Here is a 20,891-nt window from a genome sequence, read left to right on the forward strand (position 1 = left end):
GAAAGGCGTAAATGGATGTACTGCCTTTGCTTGCATCACATTGACCAGAACTTATTTCATGGCCATATCCAGTTGCAAGGGAGTCTCGGAAATGTAGTCTGCATTTCAGACAACCATAATCCACACTACTACTTTAGAATAGGAGCCTTGGGTCAAATGTAGCCTGCTACCTGTTTTGTTTTGTTTTGTTTTGTTTTGTTTGGTGTGTGAATAAAATTTTATTGAAACACAGCTATACTTACTTGTTTACACAAGACTGACTACTTTAGCACTATAACAGTAGTTGTAAGAGGCACTGTCAGGCACACTGAGTGGAAAATATTCGCTGTCTGGTCTTTTATAAAAACAAACAAACAAACAAATAAATAAAACTTGCCACCAGTAGGAGACTATTGGTGTTTCTAGAAGAAAGAAGGGTAGTCATCAGGGGATAAGTAACACTCCCCATCATAGCTCCCAAATTCTGTGATTCTATGATAACAAATAAGAAACTCAAACAATTAATTTCATATAATGTAGGAATGATTTTGAAAATGTTAGTAAAGGCTAAAATATAATAGTAAATACTAAAACACAAAGTCCTTTCTTGCTTTAACAGCTTGCAACTTGAGTCACACCTATTAAATTGCCTTCTTTTTTATTCTGTCCACTTCCCCATCTTGCAATGGTTGCTTTCATTTCCAGCCCAGTTGTCTAAGATGTTGGCTATTCCTCTCCAGCTTTGAATAAAAATCTATTTTATTTGGCAGGTGCCTTGCATGTCCTTCATTTGGTGAAAATAAAAATGTGAAAAGATACAGGGCTACCTTTGATTCTGGTGAAGCCCCCTCAGTGTAATATCTGGGTCTGGTAGTGAACCAGTAACCACAACAGTATGAGAGGCACCCATGGCTATTAGTTGGGAGGTACATTGCATTGACTGTTGCTACACTGTCATTTTTTCTTTTGCTGGTTCACATGTCATTTGGGCTGAAATTTAAAATATTTATTGCATTTTCTTATTTTTGTATCTTTTCAAGATACTTTAGTGTCTTCCTAAAAGAAGTTTTATTTGCAAATGTGTGATTTTATTATTCAAAACAGAGAGTAGATAAGATCAGAACAATAAGGGAAAGAGGCTATTGGTATTTTTGCTGCGAGATTTAAATATGGATCAGTTGGTGGTGCTCGTCATCGCATTGAGAAGTCAGGTGAGACCCATGTCATTTGTTTCTTTTCTAGTGCTTTCTACCCACTGCCTCTTTTTAAAAAGTTGGTTAATTAGTAGATTTTTTTTTTAGTAGATTTCTGAAACCTAAGTTCTGATAGTTGGTTTGGTGTCCTCCAGAGTTGCTCAGACCATTAGATTACTAGAGTATGTTTCTATCTGTAAAACTTATTTTGTGAATATTATTACCTGTTGGAATTATGCATGTCTTTTGAAACACAACAAAGTCTTTAGGTATAAAGTGCAGAATGTATCATACTGGTTAAGATTCCCATTTCACGTGTCACTGCTTTGCTGAGTTCTTAGTTTTCTAGCTTAAGCTTTCTCTTTCAGAAGGCAAGGAAGGTTGATCATTTTTTGAATTTTCTTCTAGTTATAAAATGTTGTGACCTTTAATAATAATCTTGGCTCTCAGTAAACTTACTTCAGTGGATAGATGAACACAGTGTATAATTAGGATATCATGTATTCCCTGTGCATGCTGCACTCTCTGTCCTCCAGGTTTTTGCTCAAATGGCCCCCCATGTCAGTGAGACCAGCATCCCCCATTAAAAAATGCAACTCTTCTCCCAGAAGTCTTGATTTTCCTTGCTAGTCTCAACCTTTTTCTCTGGACTGCTTTCACCTTCTAACATTCAGTAAGAATTGCTTAGTTCTTGATTTATTGTTTATTATCTGGTTTTCCTACAGTATATTGTAAACTCAATGTGGGCAGGGATTTTTGTCAGTTTTATGCACTATTTATCTCCAGAGTCTAGTACAAAATCCCATATACAGTAGGTGCTCAATAAGTGTTTTCTGTTAAGGTAAAAAAAAAAAAAGCTTTTGAAAAAAGTTTATTTATTTTGAGAGAGAGAGAAAGAGAGAGGGAGGGAGTGCATGTGCAAGGGAGAGGCAGAGAAGGAGAGAGAGTCCCAAGCAGGTTCCGCACTGTCAGTACAGAGACTGATGCGGGGCTCAATCTAACAAACCATGAGATCAAGACCTGAGTTGAAATCAAGAGTCAGACACTCAATGTACTGAGCCACCCAGGTGCCCTGATGTGTCTTAAAAATTGTATACTTTATGAGTTTTCTGAAGGTTATACTTAGCAACACATTTTTAAGTAACAACAAAAATGAATTTTGGTTTGACTACTATTTAAATGATTGAAGATTAAGACAAGATGAATTAAAAGGCATCTGCAAGAAACCCACAGCTGACATCATACTTACGAAAAACTGATACTTTCCCCCTAAGATCAGGAAGAAGACAAAGATATCTGTTCTTGCCACTTGCATTCACCATTGCACTGGAGATTCTAGCCAGGGCAATTAACTAAGAGACTGAAATAAAAGACATTTGGATTGAAAACAAAGATGTAAAACTATCTCTATTGAGATTATATGATCTTATGTAGAGAACATCCTAAGGAATCCACTAGAAAATTGTTAGAACTAGTAAACGAATTCAGTGAAGTTGGAAAATAAAAGAGTCACATGCAAAAATCAATAGTATTTCTAGACACTAGCAATGAACAATTTTAAAAGTGAAATTAAGGAAAAAATTCTATTTACACTAGCATGAAAGAATTTAATACTTAAGAATAAATTTAATAAAAGAAGTACAAAACTTATATTCTGAAAAACTGTAAAATATTGCTTAAAAAAAGAAAACCTAAATAAACAGAAAGACGTCTCATGTTCATGAATTGGAGCACTTAATGTTATTAAGATGACTGTATTCCCTAGATAGATTCAGCATAATCCCCATCAAAATTCCAGCTGGCTTCTTTACAGAATTTGACACATTCATTTGGAATGCAAGCAACCCAGAACAGCCAAAACAATCTTGATAAAGACAAAAGTTGGAGGACCTAGACCTTTTGATTCCAAACTTAATAAAAAGCAACAATAATCAAGACAATATGGCACTGACTTGAAATAAACATAAATATCAATTGAATAGAATTGAAAGTCCAGAAACAAACCCATACATCTATGATCAACTTATTTTCAACAAGGATGCCAAGACCATTCAATGAGAAAAGAATAGTCTTTTCAAAAAATGGTGCTGGGACAATTGAATCTTCATATGCAAAAGAATGAGGCTGGACCCATACCTCACACCATGTGTAAAAACTAACACAAAATGGATCCAAGGCCTTAATGTAAAAGCTAAAATTATGATACCCTTGGAAATAAAAATAGGCATAAATCTTTGTAACCTTGGATTAGATAATACAACCAAAGAAAAAAATACATAAATTGGATTTCATCAAAATTAAAAACTTTTGTAAATCAAAGGACACCATCAGAAAAGTAAAACAAAATAAAATAAAACCCCAAAACCCAATAAAATTCCAAAACAACAACAAAAAAGTAAAAAGCAACCCACAGAAAGGGGGAAAATATTTGGAAAATATATATCTGATAAAAGACTTGTATCTAGAATGTATCAAGAGGGCTGCCTGGGTGGCTCCGTTGGTTAAGCGTCCGACTTCGGCTCAGGTCATGATCTCATGGCCTGTGGGTTTGAGCCCTGGGTAGGGCTCTGTGCTGACAGCTCAGGGCTTGGAGCCTGCTTTGGATTTTGTGTCTCCCTCTCTCTGCCCCTTCCCCACTCGTGCTCTGTCTCTCCCTCTCTCAAAAATAAATACACATTAAAAAAAATTTTAAATAGAATATATAAAGTATCCTTAGAACTCAATAGTAAAAAGAAAAATAAAGTAATTAAAAATTGGGCAAAGGATCTGAACAGACATTTCTCCAAAGAAGATATACAAATGGCCACACGAAGATACTCAACCTCATTAGTTATCAGGGAAGTGAAAATCAAAACCACAATGAGATACGAGTTTAAACCCACTGAGATGACAATAATCAAATGTTATCTGTGATATTAGCAATTAAAGATTGGAAGAAATTGGCACCCTCACGCACTGCTGGTAGAAATGTCAAATGGTGCACCCACTTTGGAAAACAGTTTGGCACTTCCTCAAACATAGAGTCACCGTATGATCCAGAAATTCCATTTCTAGGCATGCATCCAGAGAAATGAAACATATGTCCACATAGAAACTTGAACGTGAACATTCATCGCAACATTATTCATAATAGCCACAAATAGGAACAGCCCAAATACCCACTGATGAATGAATGGATAAATCGAACGTGGTATATCAGTGCAATGGGTTGTTTGGCCATAAATAGGAATGAAGAACTGATACATGCTACAGTATGAATGAACCTTATATACATTATGCTAAATGACAGAAGCAAGACAGACATAGTGTATGACTCCATTTATATGAAATGGCTATGATGGGTAAATCCATAGAGCCTGAAAGTAGACTAGAGTTTGTCTAGGGCTGAGGGAGACAGTTTGAAGGAAATGGGGTGATAGCTAATGGATACAGAATTTCTTTTGGGGGTGATGAAAATGTTCGAACAATGATTGTGGGATTGGTTGTGTATGTCTGGGAGTATACTGAAAATTACTGGATTGTACACTTAAGTAGATGAATTTAATGGTATGTTAATTATAGCTCAATGAAGCTGTAAATTAAAAAAAAAAAGAAAAAGAGGCACAGAACATTTGGATTAGTGCGTTGACTGTATTTATTAAATGGGTGCTCTGGTCCACCTCATGAAATTAGAATTAGAATTAATTTGGTAGAATTCATATGGTATCTAATGAGCAAATCTGCACTTGGCCCCAGGAGGGGGGGGCAAAGACATTGTAACAGGTATAGTTAGGTGTTTAGAAGTGTGTCTCAAAATTTCAGATAAATAGGGTTTTAAAAATCTGCTTACTTCTCCCAGGGGGAGGGTAGCTTTGTCGGGTTTTTGTGGCTCAGCTATTAGTGGGCGTAATGACGATTAACCTCCTCCATGGGAAAGCTCTGAGAGCGGCTGGATTTGGACAACAATGGAAAGGGGAGAAGTTGAAAACTGCTGCGAGAGAAAGTGGATCTTGCCCAAAGGGCCTCCAAAGAGGGTTTTGCATTTGGCACTGGCCCACATCTGTAGCCCTTGCCTCTATGAACGGAAGCAAAGTGCAGTAACTTAACACCAAGGGCTTTGCTGGAGGCTTATTATAAAAACCAAAAAAGTTACTAAGACGCCATTATTCTTCTGTGAAATTTCCTCTGCAAGGCTTTTTCCTTTTTTGCAGTAATTTGGTTCAAGCTTTCGCTGTTTTGCCTGAAGTTGTCCAGAGCTGGTGAAAAATGTAAGGCAACACTCTGATTTTTGTATCTCATCATTCCGAGTTGTTCTTGCCCTCTGTGGTTTTATTGCCTACATGCAGAAAACGCTTAGGTTTCTAAGCCATAAAAGATGAAATATTAATTTGATTTGATTTTTGAATCCCTTTCCTGACGCAGCTTGGCATTTGCCGTTATGTATTATCGTAGCCGGGCCTTTGCAAAAACCTGAAATGAAAAGTGTGGTTGTTTTCTTTGCTGAATGTACCTTTCTATTACCTTTCCTTCAGTGCTCCCGAGACCTTGGATCCCCGAGATTGGGAATCTCATGTTTCCCTTCTCCTGTACAGTGTCTCCCTGTGTTGGCAGAGTTGAAGAAAGTGTTATTGTAGGCGAATGAGCCCCCTTTGCCTTAGTAGGGGTTAAATATGAGCTTTATATTGTATCTCCATGATGAAGTCACGGAGGCTGAGGCTTCTAGAAGTGTGTCTTCCATTGAAAGCCTTTATTAGTAATTTTAGCAAGGCCAGGCGAGAAATTTCAGAGCATTCTCTCTTGGTTAGCTGGAAGTGGTCCCATCTGAGCCACACTGTGGCTGTTGCCGGGCACTCGGAGAGGAAGCTGTGGTCGGAGAGGTCTGCTTCTCGCACTGTGTCCTCTAACAGGAGCTACAGAGGGGCAAAACTTGAGACAGGCTGTCTGCAGCAGCCTTGTGTGAGGCGAGCCACCCTGCCGGCGTATCCGCCTCAGGAGGATTCTTAAAAGAACTTCCTATAAATTCTTCCATTTGGCCCATAGGCTTCCCTTTAGAACTGGTAGCTTTGATAGTGGCACACGCTGTTCCCTTCAATACACATGGGCTGCTTCTCCTAATCCAAACAAGGCGTGGTTCTGGGCTTTGCTGCCCCTGCTTTAGAATGTGACTAGATGTTATGCCATGAGATATTGTGGATTTAAAGAAACTCTCTGTTCTCTGTCTTACGACAGCCACTGAATTATAAAAGGGATACCAGACATTCACCCCGATACACCGAATCATAGTTTGTGAAAGGATTTGAGCTTTTTCACAAGGGTGATACTGAGATATGAAGGAGGAAGAGATATGTTGTGCTTCTTGTGACACTTTGTGGATTTATGTATTGTTTGTGAAAATGTATGCTTACTATGCTGTCTATTCTCGGAGCACTTAAAATTTGCTAGCTTTAAGATTTGGATTTTTTAAATATTCTCTTTTATTCCCCTTTTATTCTTTTATTCCTTGTGATTAACTTCCTATAGAAAATGTTGCAAGGAAAAGTAGAAGCTGAAAAGGGTAAACTCATTTACCCTGGATGATAGGAAAAACATTTGTTTTGTATTATAAGATTAGAAGCACAGTCTTTGGAAAAGTTAAGTAAATTTGAGTTCGTTTCCCTGCTCTATCACATCGTTAGATGTTTCCTCATCTGTGATGTGGAAAGAGGCTATCTTTCTTCCAGCCTAAGACACCATTAATTGTACGATGCTGCATGATTTGGAGTCTATGAAAGGAAAATGCTTTTAATTCGATTATGCCACGAGGCTAAGATACTTTTGATTGTAAGACACATTCTGATTTCAGAGCAACTCAAAATCCACACAATTCTGGGAATGAGATGAGATACTATATGTCACTGTACGTGGTATATAGTCTACACCTGTGCGTGTGTATGTGTATGTGTGTGTAAAAAGAGAGGGAGAAATAGAGAACGAATGAATGAGAACAAACTGGACTTCCTTCTTTTCCAGATGCCCATCCTGTTCTTTCCCCTCCTTCCCTGTGCCCAGCTCCCTTCCCCTCCCCCCTTCCCCGTGCCCAGCTCCCTTCCCCCAAGGCAGCAGCAGAACCTCAAAGTCATAATGGCTTATTTCTTACTGACTTACGTTTGCAAACCATTTATTTTTCAACGTAACTAAAGAAAACTTTGGATGTGAAACACATAGGATCAGTGAATTTAGAGAAAAGCGCATGAGGACATCTGAGATTCTGAGTATCTGTTAACTTAGTTCACACCACAGTGGGACATTTTGCACCATTGTGATTTCGTGATAGAAAAGAGGTATCAGAGGGCTGCGGACATCATAGGCATCACGTGCCTTGTCACCTTCAGTGGCTTGCCAGTTACATTTTTGCTAATAACGCTCAACTCAGAATTTTGATAACAGCGAAATTTTTCAGGCATCATTTAGTGCCTGCCAGGTTTAAACTGATCTTTAGCAGCTTATTTTGGTCCCGAATGAGGTCTTAGATTTCCTACTTGTAAAATAGGATATAGCCTAGTTTAGGAATAATTAGAAAATGGAAATGAATAAGCCATTTGAAGTTTTTGTATAATAAATTCTAAATAACAAAGCTTGTTCTTTCATCCCTACATTTCCAGGTCCTGGTAAGTGCTAGAAAGGTATGAAGATCATAAAGATAAAGTCCCTGCCATGTATAAAGACCTGAGAGTCTAGCAGGAAAGAAAGAGGTAAACACAACAGACAGTGGAAGGCCTCCTGACAGGAGTTAGCCCTGGGTACCATGAAAGTAAATTATTGTTCAATAGCAGTAGTGGCACAATTCAGGTTCCCTGAGCCTGGAACATTCTTGATGATGAGTGGGTCACCTAATCTTTTCCTCTTCCTTTTCAGTTTAAGGTTTTTTTGCATCCCAAATCATGCATTAAGCGTAGGTATGTTTTATGTGTCTATTTGCAATACAGATAATTTCTACATATAGACAAAAACTAGAGGGGAGGGGAAAAATTCCACCAGTAGCTTTAATATTTGGCAATTCAGTGAATATCATTTTTCATAAAGACCTTTGGGCTCCATGAAGTTACACTTTATAAGGGCAAGCAATGTTGTGACTCAGAGTAAAAACTTCAAAATTGAATATTACGGGATAGTGCTTGATATAAGAGAAAGAAAGGAAGTAGGACAATTAACATGTTGACTTGCTTGGATAAGTAAGTAGATAAAAGATTTCCAACTGGAAAACAGCAGGATGTTCACAGACCTTTTATGAAGTAAAACAGGATCCTCTGCTTTGTTGACAATTAATGTAGCTATGAGGTCTTTAAATTCAGACATATACACACAGTACTAAATAGCTAACAGAGATGTATGTGTTTAAAACACATAGTAGTGGGGCGCCTGGGTGGCTCAGTCGGTTGAGCGTCCAACTTTGGCTCAGGTCATGATATCGTGGTCTGTGAGTTCGAGCCCTGCCTTGGGCTCTGTGCTGACAGCTCAGAGCCTGGAGCCTGTTTCAGATTCTGTATCTCCCTCTCTCTGTCCCTCCCCTGCTCATGCTCTGTCTCTCTCCGTCTCTCAAGAATAAATAAATGTTAAAAAAAACTACATAGTAGCTAAACCTCAAAGTCTTATATATTAAAGAACACATAAAAGTTTAGTGTTCAATCTTACAGATTCAATCCTATAGATAAAATAGCATATAGAGATTTTTGCCTAATTATAATTTCAATATGTTGATTTGTGCAAATGTTAAACTCATTAATATTAGGTAGATAATAATGATGTTCATATTTATGATGATGATGATCACCAACATTTATTAAGTCCTGACTCATACACTATGAGTCAGACACTGTCTTAAGCACTTTATATCTCTTAACTCACTTAAAGCTAACAACCTATGAGGAAGATACTATTCTTAGCCACATTTTACAGATGAGAAAATCGGAGGCCTGGGAATATTCAGAAATTTGCCCAAGGACACACAGTTTGTAGGTGGCAGAGCTGAGATTTGAACTCCGGGAATGTGTCCATGTGGCCTGTACTCTTACCTGCATTTGTCTCTTAGACATCTGCAAATGCACTGGCTTCTATCCTCTACCGCTACCTTAGGCTGGGTCCCTGAGTTCAGACCTCCACCGTCTCCCCTCATACGCACAGACTTGATGCTTTTTTCCCTTGCCCACTCTCTTGTACCCCTGGGTCCCAGCCATGTCTTGGCCACTAGAGGGCGTGAGGAGCAGAAACTCGGGGACTGCACAGCCATCCCACCAGGGCTGGGAAAGGGGCTGATAGGGAGCAGAGGCTCTGAGGAGCCAGGAGGCAGTTGGAAGAGGGCTCTCTGGGTTCTGAGGACAAAGGGAAGGGGTGAGCACCAGCCAGTGAGGTGGATTTGAACGCAGACACGGTGCGTGGCAGGCGGGCAGCTTCTGCTGGGAGATCCCATCTTATATATTTACATCTTATAATATTTATTTATTGCTATCTGAAAGTTGAGTGTTCCAATGAAGCCTTTCATAAGCCAGAAGGGCATAAAGCGGAGAAGCAGTTATAGTTAATTTATATGGAAAAAATGTTGAGCATTACCAGGCTCAAAATACAACCCCTCTTAGGCTCTTCTGATACCTTAGGAACCTCTTCCTGATGATGCACAAAACAAATGGAGATAAAGCACAGATGCTCGCAGACACTTGAAAGCTGCGGGGCCTGATGCTGAGATGCTGAGTGTGGTTCCCAGGGAAGGGGCTTGGCGGGGCCGCTCTCAGTGCCTTTATAACCCCTTGTTGCCAAACAAATGCTGAATGCTATTTTCACTCTTCGCCTTTTTTTCCCCCCCATTAAAGTGAAAATCCTCTTTGGATTTCTTTTGGTCAGCGAAAGCAGAAGATGCCTGTAATTTCCCCTCCCTACAAGGCAGTGGGGGAGTTGGCCAGGCCTAGGATGCAGTGTGGTGCTGGGTGGGAAACCAACTTCCAGCCCCTCCAGGCTCTGCACAATCTGCTTTCCCCAGAACCAGGCTTTCAGAAGGGGCAGCGAGGAGGCTCTGCTGTTACCCCCGTTCTCCCCAGCACCAAATCTGCCCTATTTATCCCCTGTGCCTGATATTCTAACAAGGAGACGTTTGGGTCTCTTACTTAAGCTGGAGATCTGAATGATGTACAGATTACCATGAACCTATGGTCAGAATTTCTGTTTGGATAGTGCAGTGAGATTTAGATGAGACGGGGACATCAGGAGAAAATTTTAAGGCGTCCTCACTCTGTTCAATATAACCTCATATTTACCGATGACAAATTTGCTGTTTTGAAGAGTTGAATACTAATTAGAACGCGTAGTCAAATAAATGATATTACTTTTATTTTTATTTATTTATTTATTTTATTATTTATTTTTGAGACAGGAGAGACAGAGCATGAACAGGGGAGGGTCAGAGAGAGGGAGACACAGAATCCGAAACAGGCTCCAGGCTCTGAGCTGTCAGCACAGAGCCCGACGCGGGGCTCGAACTCAAACTCACGGACCGCAAGATCATGACCTGAGCCAAAGTCGGCTGCCTAACCGACTGAGTCACCCAGGCTCCCCAATTATATTACTTTTAAATTGTGACTTGAGCTATGAGCATGGAGGTTTGTTTTGTTTGTTATCCTGGGGGTCTAGAACAGTATAAATTATTTAATTGAAATAAAGATTTCATGAATGTGTCATTTTCACTTTAAAGAGAAAGTCTTGCCTATTTATTTGTGTAGATAAAATGCGTACTCTTCCTTAACGATGATGATATTTTATTAAGCAGCTTATTTAAGCCCAAAGCTCTGGTCAATTTACCTAGAAGATTCCAGGGACCTGTTAACTCTCAGAGACCTCTGTGGTGATGTGGACAGAGTGCTGGGCTGCGAATCAGAGACCTCACTTTTCCTTGTGAGACACTCTCTCCCTTGTGTGCACTGTGGGATCAATCACTCGTCTGAGCTGTCAGTTTCCTCATCTGTAAAAAGGTCATTACTGATTTTGCAAAATCAGGGCTGTCGTGGGGATTACAAGATGAACACTGGTTGCCAGGCAAAGCTCAGGTTTTAGATTAATCTAATCCTTCTCTGCTCCTTTATGTGGGTTGCTGAACATGCTGGAGCAAAAACCATCCAACCGTGTGCACTGCTGGAGACTACAGACTTCTGAAAGCCAATCTCATCTGGACCCGTTGGGCTCTCCACTTGCAAAGCCTATTGCATATTCTCATTTTACTCTCCTACAACAATTATTCTAATCCTTGGCAGTATTTAAAATTCTCACTATCCCTGGGGCTCCTGGGTGGCTCGGTTGGTTGGGCAACCGACTTCGGCTCAGGTCATGATCTCGAGGTCTGTGAGTTCGAGCCCCGCATCGGGCTTTGTGCTGACAGCTCAGAGCCTGGAGCCTGTTTCAGATTCTGTGTCTCCCTCTCTCTCTCTCTGCCCCTTCCCCGCTCATGTTCTGTCTCTATCAAAAAATGAATAAACAAAAAAAAATTCTTTTAATAAAAATAAAAGAAATTTCTCAATATCCCTTTCCTCTAAGAGTTAGTTTTGTTTTCAATTATACAGAAAAAACAAACACACCCGGAAATAAAAAACCAAAACCATGTAAAAAAAGAATCTATAGCATGTTACCAATTCTTAAAGAAAAAAAGCATGGAAAAAAGACTGGAGTGAAATATGCCAGGATGTAATCAATGGAGTTTGTTCTTTCATACTTCTCTATGCTTTTCAAGTGTTCTGTTGTAACACGTATTACATTATGTCTGCAAAATAATGGAAAAATTATGAAACAGAAAAGCTACAGTTTGAGGAGCTACCACCCACCTGTTGACTTCTCCCCCACCCCCTTCTCCCCTATCCTGTTCCTAGCTGGAATTAAGGGGTCTCTCTCTCTCCCCATCTAGTGCTAATGTGATCATCTATGCTGTTAATTCCATATTCTCTTGACTTCTCAAGGATCGTGCATTGGTGTCAGATAAACCTTTCCCTCCACATTTAACCTTCCCTTCCTTTTTAGTCTGTTTTTGTCAGTATATAAATATGCTTAGTCCCCTCCAGTCTTAGCAAATGCATGACATTCTCCAAGTCCAAACTCTACCTTAATCCCACTCTTACCCTAGACCCACACCCATTTTTCCTTTTGTAGCCCAGGTTCTGGAAAGAGTCTGAATCTGGCTTCTTCCTTCACAACACCCTTAACATTGCTCTTGCCAATATCTCTCGTGACATATTTGTCTCATTTCAGTCTTCACCTTACTCTCTTCTTCATACTTGGCTCAAATACAAATACTGCCGCTTCTGTGAAGCCCTCCCTGATTTCTCCCAGAGAAGGCTCACATGCTTCTTTTCCAGTATTCTTCCTGCCTTTTGTCTAATTGTTTTATTGTAGTCTAATTTGTTTATTTTTATTTTAGATTATGAGGTTCTTGGGGCAGGCAATATAGCTTTTCTCTTAGCTTTTAAAAAAGCTGTGAAACATAATGCACACAGAAATATGTGAATCAAAATTGAGAGATAATGAATAATCATAAAGTGAACATTTGTGTCACTATTACCCAGGGCATGGAATGGCATGTTTTCAGTACTCCAGGAGCACCCTGTATCCTTTCCTGACCCCACCTGTTCCCCCTACTATCTTGGATTTATGACCCTTACTTTCTCGGTTTTCTTCATAGTGGCGCTGCCTATGTATGTATTCCTAAACAAAGCATTCAGTTCTATCTGCACTTGAACTTTTTACAGATGCCTTCATGTCATGTGTTCTGTTTTGTTTCTTTTATCGAACATTGCATTTGTATGATCCATCCTCATAGTTGAGCATTGTCATGACCTTCACTTTTGTTGCTGTAGAGTGGCATTTCATTATATGAATTTATAACATGAAATGTATCTATTAATGGACATTTGGTTTATTTCCAGTTTTTGGCTATTATGATGCATCAGATTTCTTGTACGCTTCTTTTTTTAAATGTGTATTTATTTATTTTTGAGAGAGAGAGAGAGAGAGAGAGAGAGAGAGAGAGAGAGAGAGAGAATGTGTACACAAACAGGGGAGGGGCAGAGAGGGAGGGAGAGAGAGAATCCCAAGCAGTTTCTGTGCTGTCAGCGCAGAGCCTGATGAGGGGCCCAATTCCATGAACTGTGAGATCATGATCTGAGCCGAAATCAAGAGTCAGAGCTTAACTGACCGAGCCACTCAGGCTCTCCTCTGGTACACTTCTTTTGATCCCCATGTGCCTGAGTTTCCTTAGGGTATAGATCCAGGATTGTCACAGGATGGGTGTATCTTCAATTCTACCAGATAATGGTGAACTGTTCTCAAAGTAGCTGTCACAGTTTACATCCCACCAGCTGTGCAGAGAGTGACCACTGCTCTATGACTTCGCCAACATGTGGTAGCATCGGCCTTTTAAATTTTTATCGACACAATTGGTGCAGAGTAGTATTTTACTATGGTTTTAACTTGTATTTCCCTCTTGGCAATGAGGGTGAGCACCTTCATGTGTTTGTTGGTCAGCTGGATTTCCTCTTTAGTGAGGGGCCTGTTCACGTTTCGTTCACTTTTTCAGTGGGTTGCTTGTCTTTATTTTATTGATTTGTAAAAGTTATTTTACATTCTGGATATGTGTCCTTTGTTGGTTGTATGTGTTGAAAACAAATTATACTATAAAATCATACACATTGAAGATTTATTGATTACGGGATTTTTTTTTTCCTCAGTGCTAATCAGTAAGTAGGAGCAGGAGTAATTAGAAAACAAATTACAGTGTACGTTAACCTTCAGAGTAATCCTGTCCTTCCCTTCTTCTCTCTAGGTGTTATTATTGTCCCCAGTGCCGGTGTGGGGATTGTCCTGGGAGGCTACATTATAAAAAAACTGAAACTTGGTGCCAGAGAATCTGCGAAACTAGCCATGATCTGCAGTGGTGTATCTTTACTGTGTTTTTCCACCTTGTTTATCGTTGGATGTGAAAGTATTAATCTAGGGGGCATAAACATCCCATATACAACAGGGTAAGTATCCTGAAAGAGCCATTTTGTATCGTCCTGATCATGAGTTGAGTGCAAAGCCCTGTAGTGTTGGTACCCAGGGCTGGACCGTCTCCCCGCTCTAGGCGGGTCTCCTGTGCACGTTCCGTCTCCCCGGGGGGGCGGGGCATGCGATCGTGGAGGGCAGTGGCCGTGGTCCCTCCTTGGTCCATGCCCCTTTTGACCCTCACAGAGTGTCTCCTAGTATTTTGGTTATAACAGATGAGGAGGAGATGCTTGTTGGGTTAAAGGAAATGATTCTTCTTTATAATGCAATGTTTTGAGTTGCTAATATGTTCACGTAGTCGAAGAACATAAAGCTCAGTGGCAATGTAACGGGAATGAAAAGTCTTGCTCTTACCCAAGTCCTCCACCTCATCCCCCCCCCGTCAGAGACAAACGAGGCAGGCACTTTAATTCATTTCTTACGTGTCCTGCCAAGGCTTCTTTATCGAAGAGACTATGAACATGTATTTAAAGTTTTACCTGTGTTATAGCCAAAAGGTAGCATTCTATATATGCTTTCCCAGCTTTAAAAAATATATGACAATATAGCTTGGAGATCTTTCTGTGCCAGTAATAATAATACAGAGCCTAGCCTACCCTTATATCGACACTCTCCGATGCTTTACTCATTAATCCTCATGACAACCCTATCAGGTAGGTTCTATGATTATCTTGGTTTTACAGATGGCAAAACTGAGGTACAGAACACACGTACTGGGGGTAATGCTGATAATATGTAACACACAGCTAAGAAAAAGTTCCAACCTGTAGCATTTGCCGATTTCGGAGATTTGACTATCCCCACTGACGCTGATTTCAAGCTAACGGCGTGAAGATACTGAACACCAAGCTGGGAGGAGATGCCCAGTCACGTACCATTATATAATATTTCTATCAAAGAGGTATTTAGACTTAAAGAGCCTGGTGAAGACATAGAGAGTAGTATAATAAAATAATTAGGAGGCAATGAATTGAGTATTTATTATCTTTGTATTATTTATTTAACTGTAAGTTTATATAACTTAACTTTAAAAAAAATTTTTTTTAACGTTTATTTATTTTTGAGACAGAGAGAATGGGGGAAGCATGAATGGGGCAAGGTCAGAGAGAGAGAGGGAGACACAGATTCTGAAACAGGCTCCAGGCTCTGAGCTGTCAGCACAGGGCCCGACGCGGGGCTCGAACTCACGGACCGTGAGATCATGACCTGAGCCGAAGTCGGACGCTTAACCAACTGAGCCACCCAGGCGCCCCTATATAACTTAACTTTTAATAATGGCTACGCTAAACAAGCAGATGACTAAATCCTTGAAAATTGAAGATTTTATGACCCAGGGTGGCTGTGCTGGATGTTACATCAAACTTAATTCAGACTTCACCCCAGAGAATTCAGAGTCCGTGCCGTTAGCACTCCTTTTGACTGCTATGTAACATTCCATTTAATTCTGTTTTGTAATTTAACCAGTCCCCATTTGACAGGCGGTTTCCAATCTTTAGTCATTAAAAATAATGCTGCAAAAAATAATCTCATGCCTATATCACTTCTCCTGTGTGCCATGTATTTGTAGGATAGATTCCCAGAAATGAGATTGCACTGAATATTGCCTCCCCTGGTGTTGTATAAATTTGTACCCTTACCAGCAATGGATCTGAGGGTCAGTTTCCCACACCCTGTCCAAAGGAAGGTGGAAAATTCTTCTTTGAGAGTTATGAAAACCATAACTTACATTTCTTGAGCACATTGGGGTTATTAGAATCTACTCATTGTACAGAATTTCAGTGCCTAGATTTTGGTGCTTGGTACCAACGAGCACCATATCCTTTTGATTTTCAGTGGAGTTTTATCTTATAAAATGTTCCACTTGAACTTTGAACAAGAAGAGCTTTAATTTCACTTAGCCAACCTAGAATATCAGAAAGAAAAAAGGCGGAACTGCCAATCAGAGCTTATTTGGATGACAGAATATGGTCACTTGTCTCAGGAGTCTTTTTTTCACCAAGAGATGTGGGTCTGGGCAATGCACGTACTGATACACAACTTCTTTTCCATGCCTATTACAATGGCGTAGGAAATAAAGTCTTCAAAAATTTAAGGGCAGTTTAGAATAGGAGCCCAGATTCTTGAGTTAAATCTGAATTTGTATCTTCACTCTGCTTGGCCAGTTGCTTAACTGTAAGCCTCAGTATCCTTATCTGTAAAATAGGGTGATGATAATAATGCCTTAGTTCCTTTAGGTGTAACAGAGTATCATAGACTGGGTGGTTTAGAAACAACAGAAATTTATTGCTCACAGTTCTGGAGGCCGGGAAGTCCGTGATCAAGGTGCCAGCAGATTCGGTGTCTTATGAGGCTCCGCTCCTTGATTCATGAATGGCGGTCTTTTCTCTGTGTCCTCATATGGTGGAAGGGGTAGGGCATCTCTCTAGAGTCCTTTTCATAAGGGCACTCATCCCATTCATGAGGGCTCCAACCTCATGGCCTAATCACCTCCCCAAGGCCCAACCTCCAAATATCATCACACTGGGGGTTAGTTTTCAACCTATGAATGCTGCGGGCACCCAGACATTTCATCTACAGCAATAAGAATCACCTTAGAGGCTGCAGGCGGGGACAGCATGAGTAGCACGTGTAAAGCTCTCACCTTGGTGCCTGGCACACAGTAAGCGCTCACTGGAAGTTAGCTATTGTTAATCAGTCATCACAAATACTCTTCTGGTGTTTACCTCTGTATTTTCAAGACATAATGTGTAAATTAACCAAATTGAGACATTATGTATGACTTCCTATCTTGATAAATGAGGAGTTCAGTTTTCCATTCATATATTGTGGTCAAATCCTTCTTGGATATTCTTATGCTTGATCCTGCCAGTATTACTAACTGCTGAGGCACAAGCAGTATGTCATGATTAGATTTCTTCTTGTGTACAACGTTGATTTTCCTGGAATTCATAATTGTTTTATTTTCATTTCCTTTGTTCTCTCTGAATGTGTGTCTGGCTTCCTACATTCTCTAAGGGCTCAAAATATCTCGCTGTGATTTTTCTCCTGTCTGATAATCTCGTGATTCCATTTCCCACCCCTTGGAGTCATCTAATCAAAGTCCTAGCTGCGCCCAGCCGGCTCCCTGGAATCCCGTTTGCCTCTGTATGGATCCTTTGTTCCTCTGAGCTCACATGCCTCTTCCTTGGCTCGTCCCTCATTTTGTGAGAGCACATCCCTCAGTAGCTACAGGAAGGCTATAAAGGCTATAACTTTTTTTTTTCCTGAATATTGTTCATGAAATAGCTTTTTAAAAAAAAGCTGTTATATTTGATTGCCAAGTTGGCTGGGTAAAGAATTTTAGATTGGATGAATCATTTTCACTCAATTTTATTACTCCATTGTCATCTAATTTCTCATGCTATTGTGGAAAATCTGGCCTTTCTTTTTCCCAGTCTTTTACCCTATTTTTTCTTTCTAGGAGCTTTCAGTTTACTCCTGGTGTTCCTGAATTTCATCATGATATACTTTGGAGTGGGTTTCCACCCCTCCCACCCCCTGCTCCGAGCACTTAAGTGAGCTTTTAATGTCTGGAAACTGTGTCCTTCAGTTTTGTTTTTATTTTTACTTAAATTTTGATATTTTTTCTCACCATTTTTTCTCTTCTCTCTCCTTCATTGATTCTCTACTATTCTTTATCACCTATATTGTATAAAACACGTTTTTTCTCCTACTTTTGGAAAGATTTCTTCAGCTCTATTTTTTTCAGTCTTCTGCTAAATCTTTATTTTGAATATTGTATTTTTTCAAAAGTTATTTATTTATTTTTGAGAGAGAGAGAGAGTGCACAAGAGGGGCAGAGAGAGAGAGAAAATCCCAAGCAGGCTCCATACTGTCAGCAGAGCCCAATGTGAGGCTTGAACTCAAGAACTCACGAACTGCAGGATTATCACCTAAGCTGAACCAATTGAGCCACCCAGGTGCCCCTGTATTTTTAACATCCAAATTTTTGATTGTTTTTTTTTGCTTCTAGTCCTCTTGCTTCATAGGTGGAATCCCTTCTTTTACTTCTCCAGCATTATTTAGAGTTTGTTTTCCTTCCTGAATTGTCTGTGTCCTCTGAGTGCCTGCTTTCTATTTATTTTGCTGTCCTGATTATGTTGGAAGCTTCCCTTACATTTCTGGTGATCCTTAGCTTTCTCTTAGTATTGAAGAACATGCGTTTAAAAAGCTAGGTCAGTGCTCTGGTCTGACAGTAGAGCTTGTCATTTGGTGGATCTCACCGTAGGTAATGGGAGATGGGGAGCTGGCATTTTCATTGGGGTAATGCATGTCAGAACTTGAGGCCTTACCTCTGGAGTGCTTTGGCTGCTCAGGAGACGGATTCTCCTGTTTCTTGGCTGGAGCTGTGTTGGGATAGATTCAGGGTTGTAAGCCTAGCTTCTGGTGTTCTAGAGCTGGGAGTGGGATGGTGGTGGGAAGGGGCCTGGGTCCTTCTGTTCATTCTGTAGACTTTTACCTAATTCCCCTGCCATCATTCTAGCATCTCACCAAAGGTCTTCTTTATATGTGATGCTCTTATGTCCGTAGACTTTGGTTTATTTTCTCCAGAAAATAAAGGCATGAGGGAAGAAGTAGTCATCCACTAACTAGAGTGGGGATGGAAATCTGCTTAAAATTGTACATTTAGACCACAGCTTACTTGTGTTGTCTGTCCTTGAGTTCTTTTTTTTTTTTTTAAGTTTATTTATTTTGAGAGCAAGAGAGAGAGGCAGAGAGAGAATCTCAAGTAGGCTTCTTGCTGTCAGCAGATCTTGACACGGGGCTCGATCTCGTGAACCACAGGATCATGATCTGAACCAAAATGAAGAGTTGGACACTCAACTGACTGAGCCAGCCAGGTGTCCCCTGTCCTTGAGTTCTAAAGGCCTATTCTTCTTTCCCCGACTACTAGCCTTTACCATGCTCATATTATTTTTTAAGTTCTCAACATACTTTGTTTTATTGAATTCTTGTTTTTCTGTAATCTTATTTCAGTTGGACTAGTTGCTTTCTAGGCGTAATTTATATTCTGGAAACTTCCTTTCATGTATCTCAGTTGTATCCACTTTTTTAGTTGTTTGTGTATTTATTTATTTGTTAACTCCTTGTTTTGCTGGAGAAAAATACCCAGATACATCCCTAGGAAAGAGCCCGTGGGAAGAAAAACTTTTTGATCCTGTAAATGTATTAAAGCATCTTTATTCTTTCTCTCACATTTAAAGATAGTTTGAGTGGGTATGGAATTATAAGTTATAAATTGCTTTTCGGAGAACTTTGAAACCACTGCTTTGTCATCTAGCATCTAACGTTGCTGGTAAGAAATTTAACTCCAGGCCTAGCTCTCATTTCTCTGTAGCCAACTTTATTTGGACGATTTTAGGAAATTTTTTATCCAAGGTGTTCTGAAATTTCATAAGGAATGCTTTACCATCCAATTTTGTCTTGGCTAGACCCTTCCAATGTCACTTTCTCAGAGAGGCTCTCCCTCTCTGCCCAACCTAAGGGAACCCATTCTCCCCTTTATTGCATTACTCCTCCTTAATTTCCTCGTAGCACTTGCCACTAGCTGAAGTTATCTTGTTTAAGTACGTGCTCTGCTCTTGTCTTCTGTTTCTAAACTATGAGCTCCTTGAGAACAGTTACTACAGCTGTCTATTTCATAACCGCATCCCCACCATCTGAAGCAATGCACAGCGTTTGTTGCATGAAGGAATGAACAGATGAATGAATGTTTTGGCCTAGGGCTTTGTTCGTTCACTACATTAGGCACTCTCTGAACCGTCTTAATCTCACATGTATGTCTTAAACTCCAGGGAGGTTTTCTTCTGCTATAGATTTACGACTCTCTCCATTTCCCATGCTCTCTCCAGGATTCCTGCTAATCTGTTGTTGGAACTTATGGACTGGTTGCCTGTATGTTTCATTTGTTCTCTTGTATTTCCTATGTCCTTTGCTCTGAGAGATTCTTCCATGCTTTGTTTTCTATTCTTTAAATTGTCTTTTTATTTTGAGAATAACTTTTTTCTTTGTTGTATTCTGAGTGTTCCCTTTTCATAACATCCTGATGTCTTTTTTGAAAAAAATTTTTAATGTGTATTTACTTTTGAGAGAGAGAGAGAGAGAGAGAGAGAGAGAGAGAGAGACAGGGCACGAGTGGGGAGGGAGGGGGGGAGGAGAGACAGAATCCGAAGCAGTCTCCAGGCTCTGAGCTGTCAGCACAGAGCCTGACATGGAGCTCGAACTCATGAACTATGAGACTGTGACCTGAGCCAAAGTTGGATGCTCAACCGACTGAGCCACTCAGGCGCCGCGTTCCTGATGACTTTTTATGTAGTAATATCTTCTCAGATCTGTGTATATAATTAGATTTTTTTTTTTTTTTTACTTTGTTTCTATGCCTCACATTTTGCCGTTTGATTTTAAGGGTTAGTTTTTCTGTTCGTTTATTCTGGGCTTTACAGGCTGACAAGACTCAGTCTAGCACCTTTCAGGTTATGTGCTCCACCCTCACCGCCATACAAACATGGTGGGGGGGTTAGTCTCCGTTGTCAAAATCTAGAGTAGAAGCTTAGCTTTTTGAATTTCTTCCAATTTCTTTAGAGGAGAACGTTCTGGAGAATGTCTGGGCTCTGACGTGGGGGTGGAGGTGAGTGAATATGAGAATGGAAG

The 20,891-nt window shown here is 40.1% G+C and overlaps 1 protein-coding gene across 1 annotated transcript in view; it reads left to right on the top strand.

Annotated features, from left to right (window-relative positions):
• SLCO5A1 (solute carrier organic anion transporter family member 5A1) overlaps positions 1-20,891 on the top strand; it is a 103,039-nt gene that overhangs the window by 58,280 nt on the left and 23,868 nt on the right. The window contains exon 5 of the mRNA XM_030303899.1: positions 13,981-14,179. Within this exon, the coding sequence (XP_030159759.1) occupies positions 13,981-14,179 (199 nt within the window). The remainder of the gene's footprint in view (positions 1-13,980; positions 14,180-20,891) is intronic.

The sequence above is a fragment of the Lynx canadensis genome, chromosome F2, assembly GCF_007474595.2.
Source record: "Lynx canadensis isolate LIC74 chromosome F2, mLynCan4.pri.v2, whole genome shotgun sequence".
NCBI lineage: Eukaryota > Metazoa > Chordata > Mammalia > Carnivora > Felidae > Lynx > Lynx canadensis.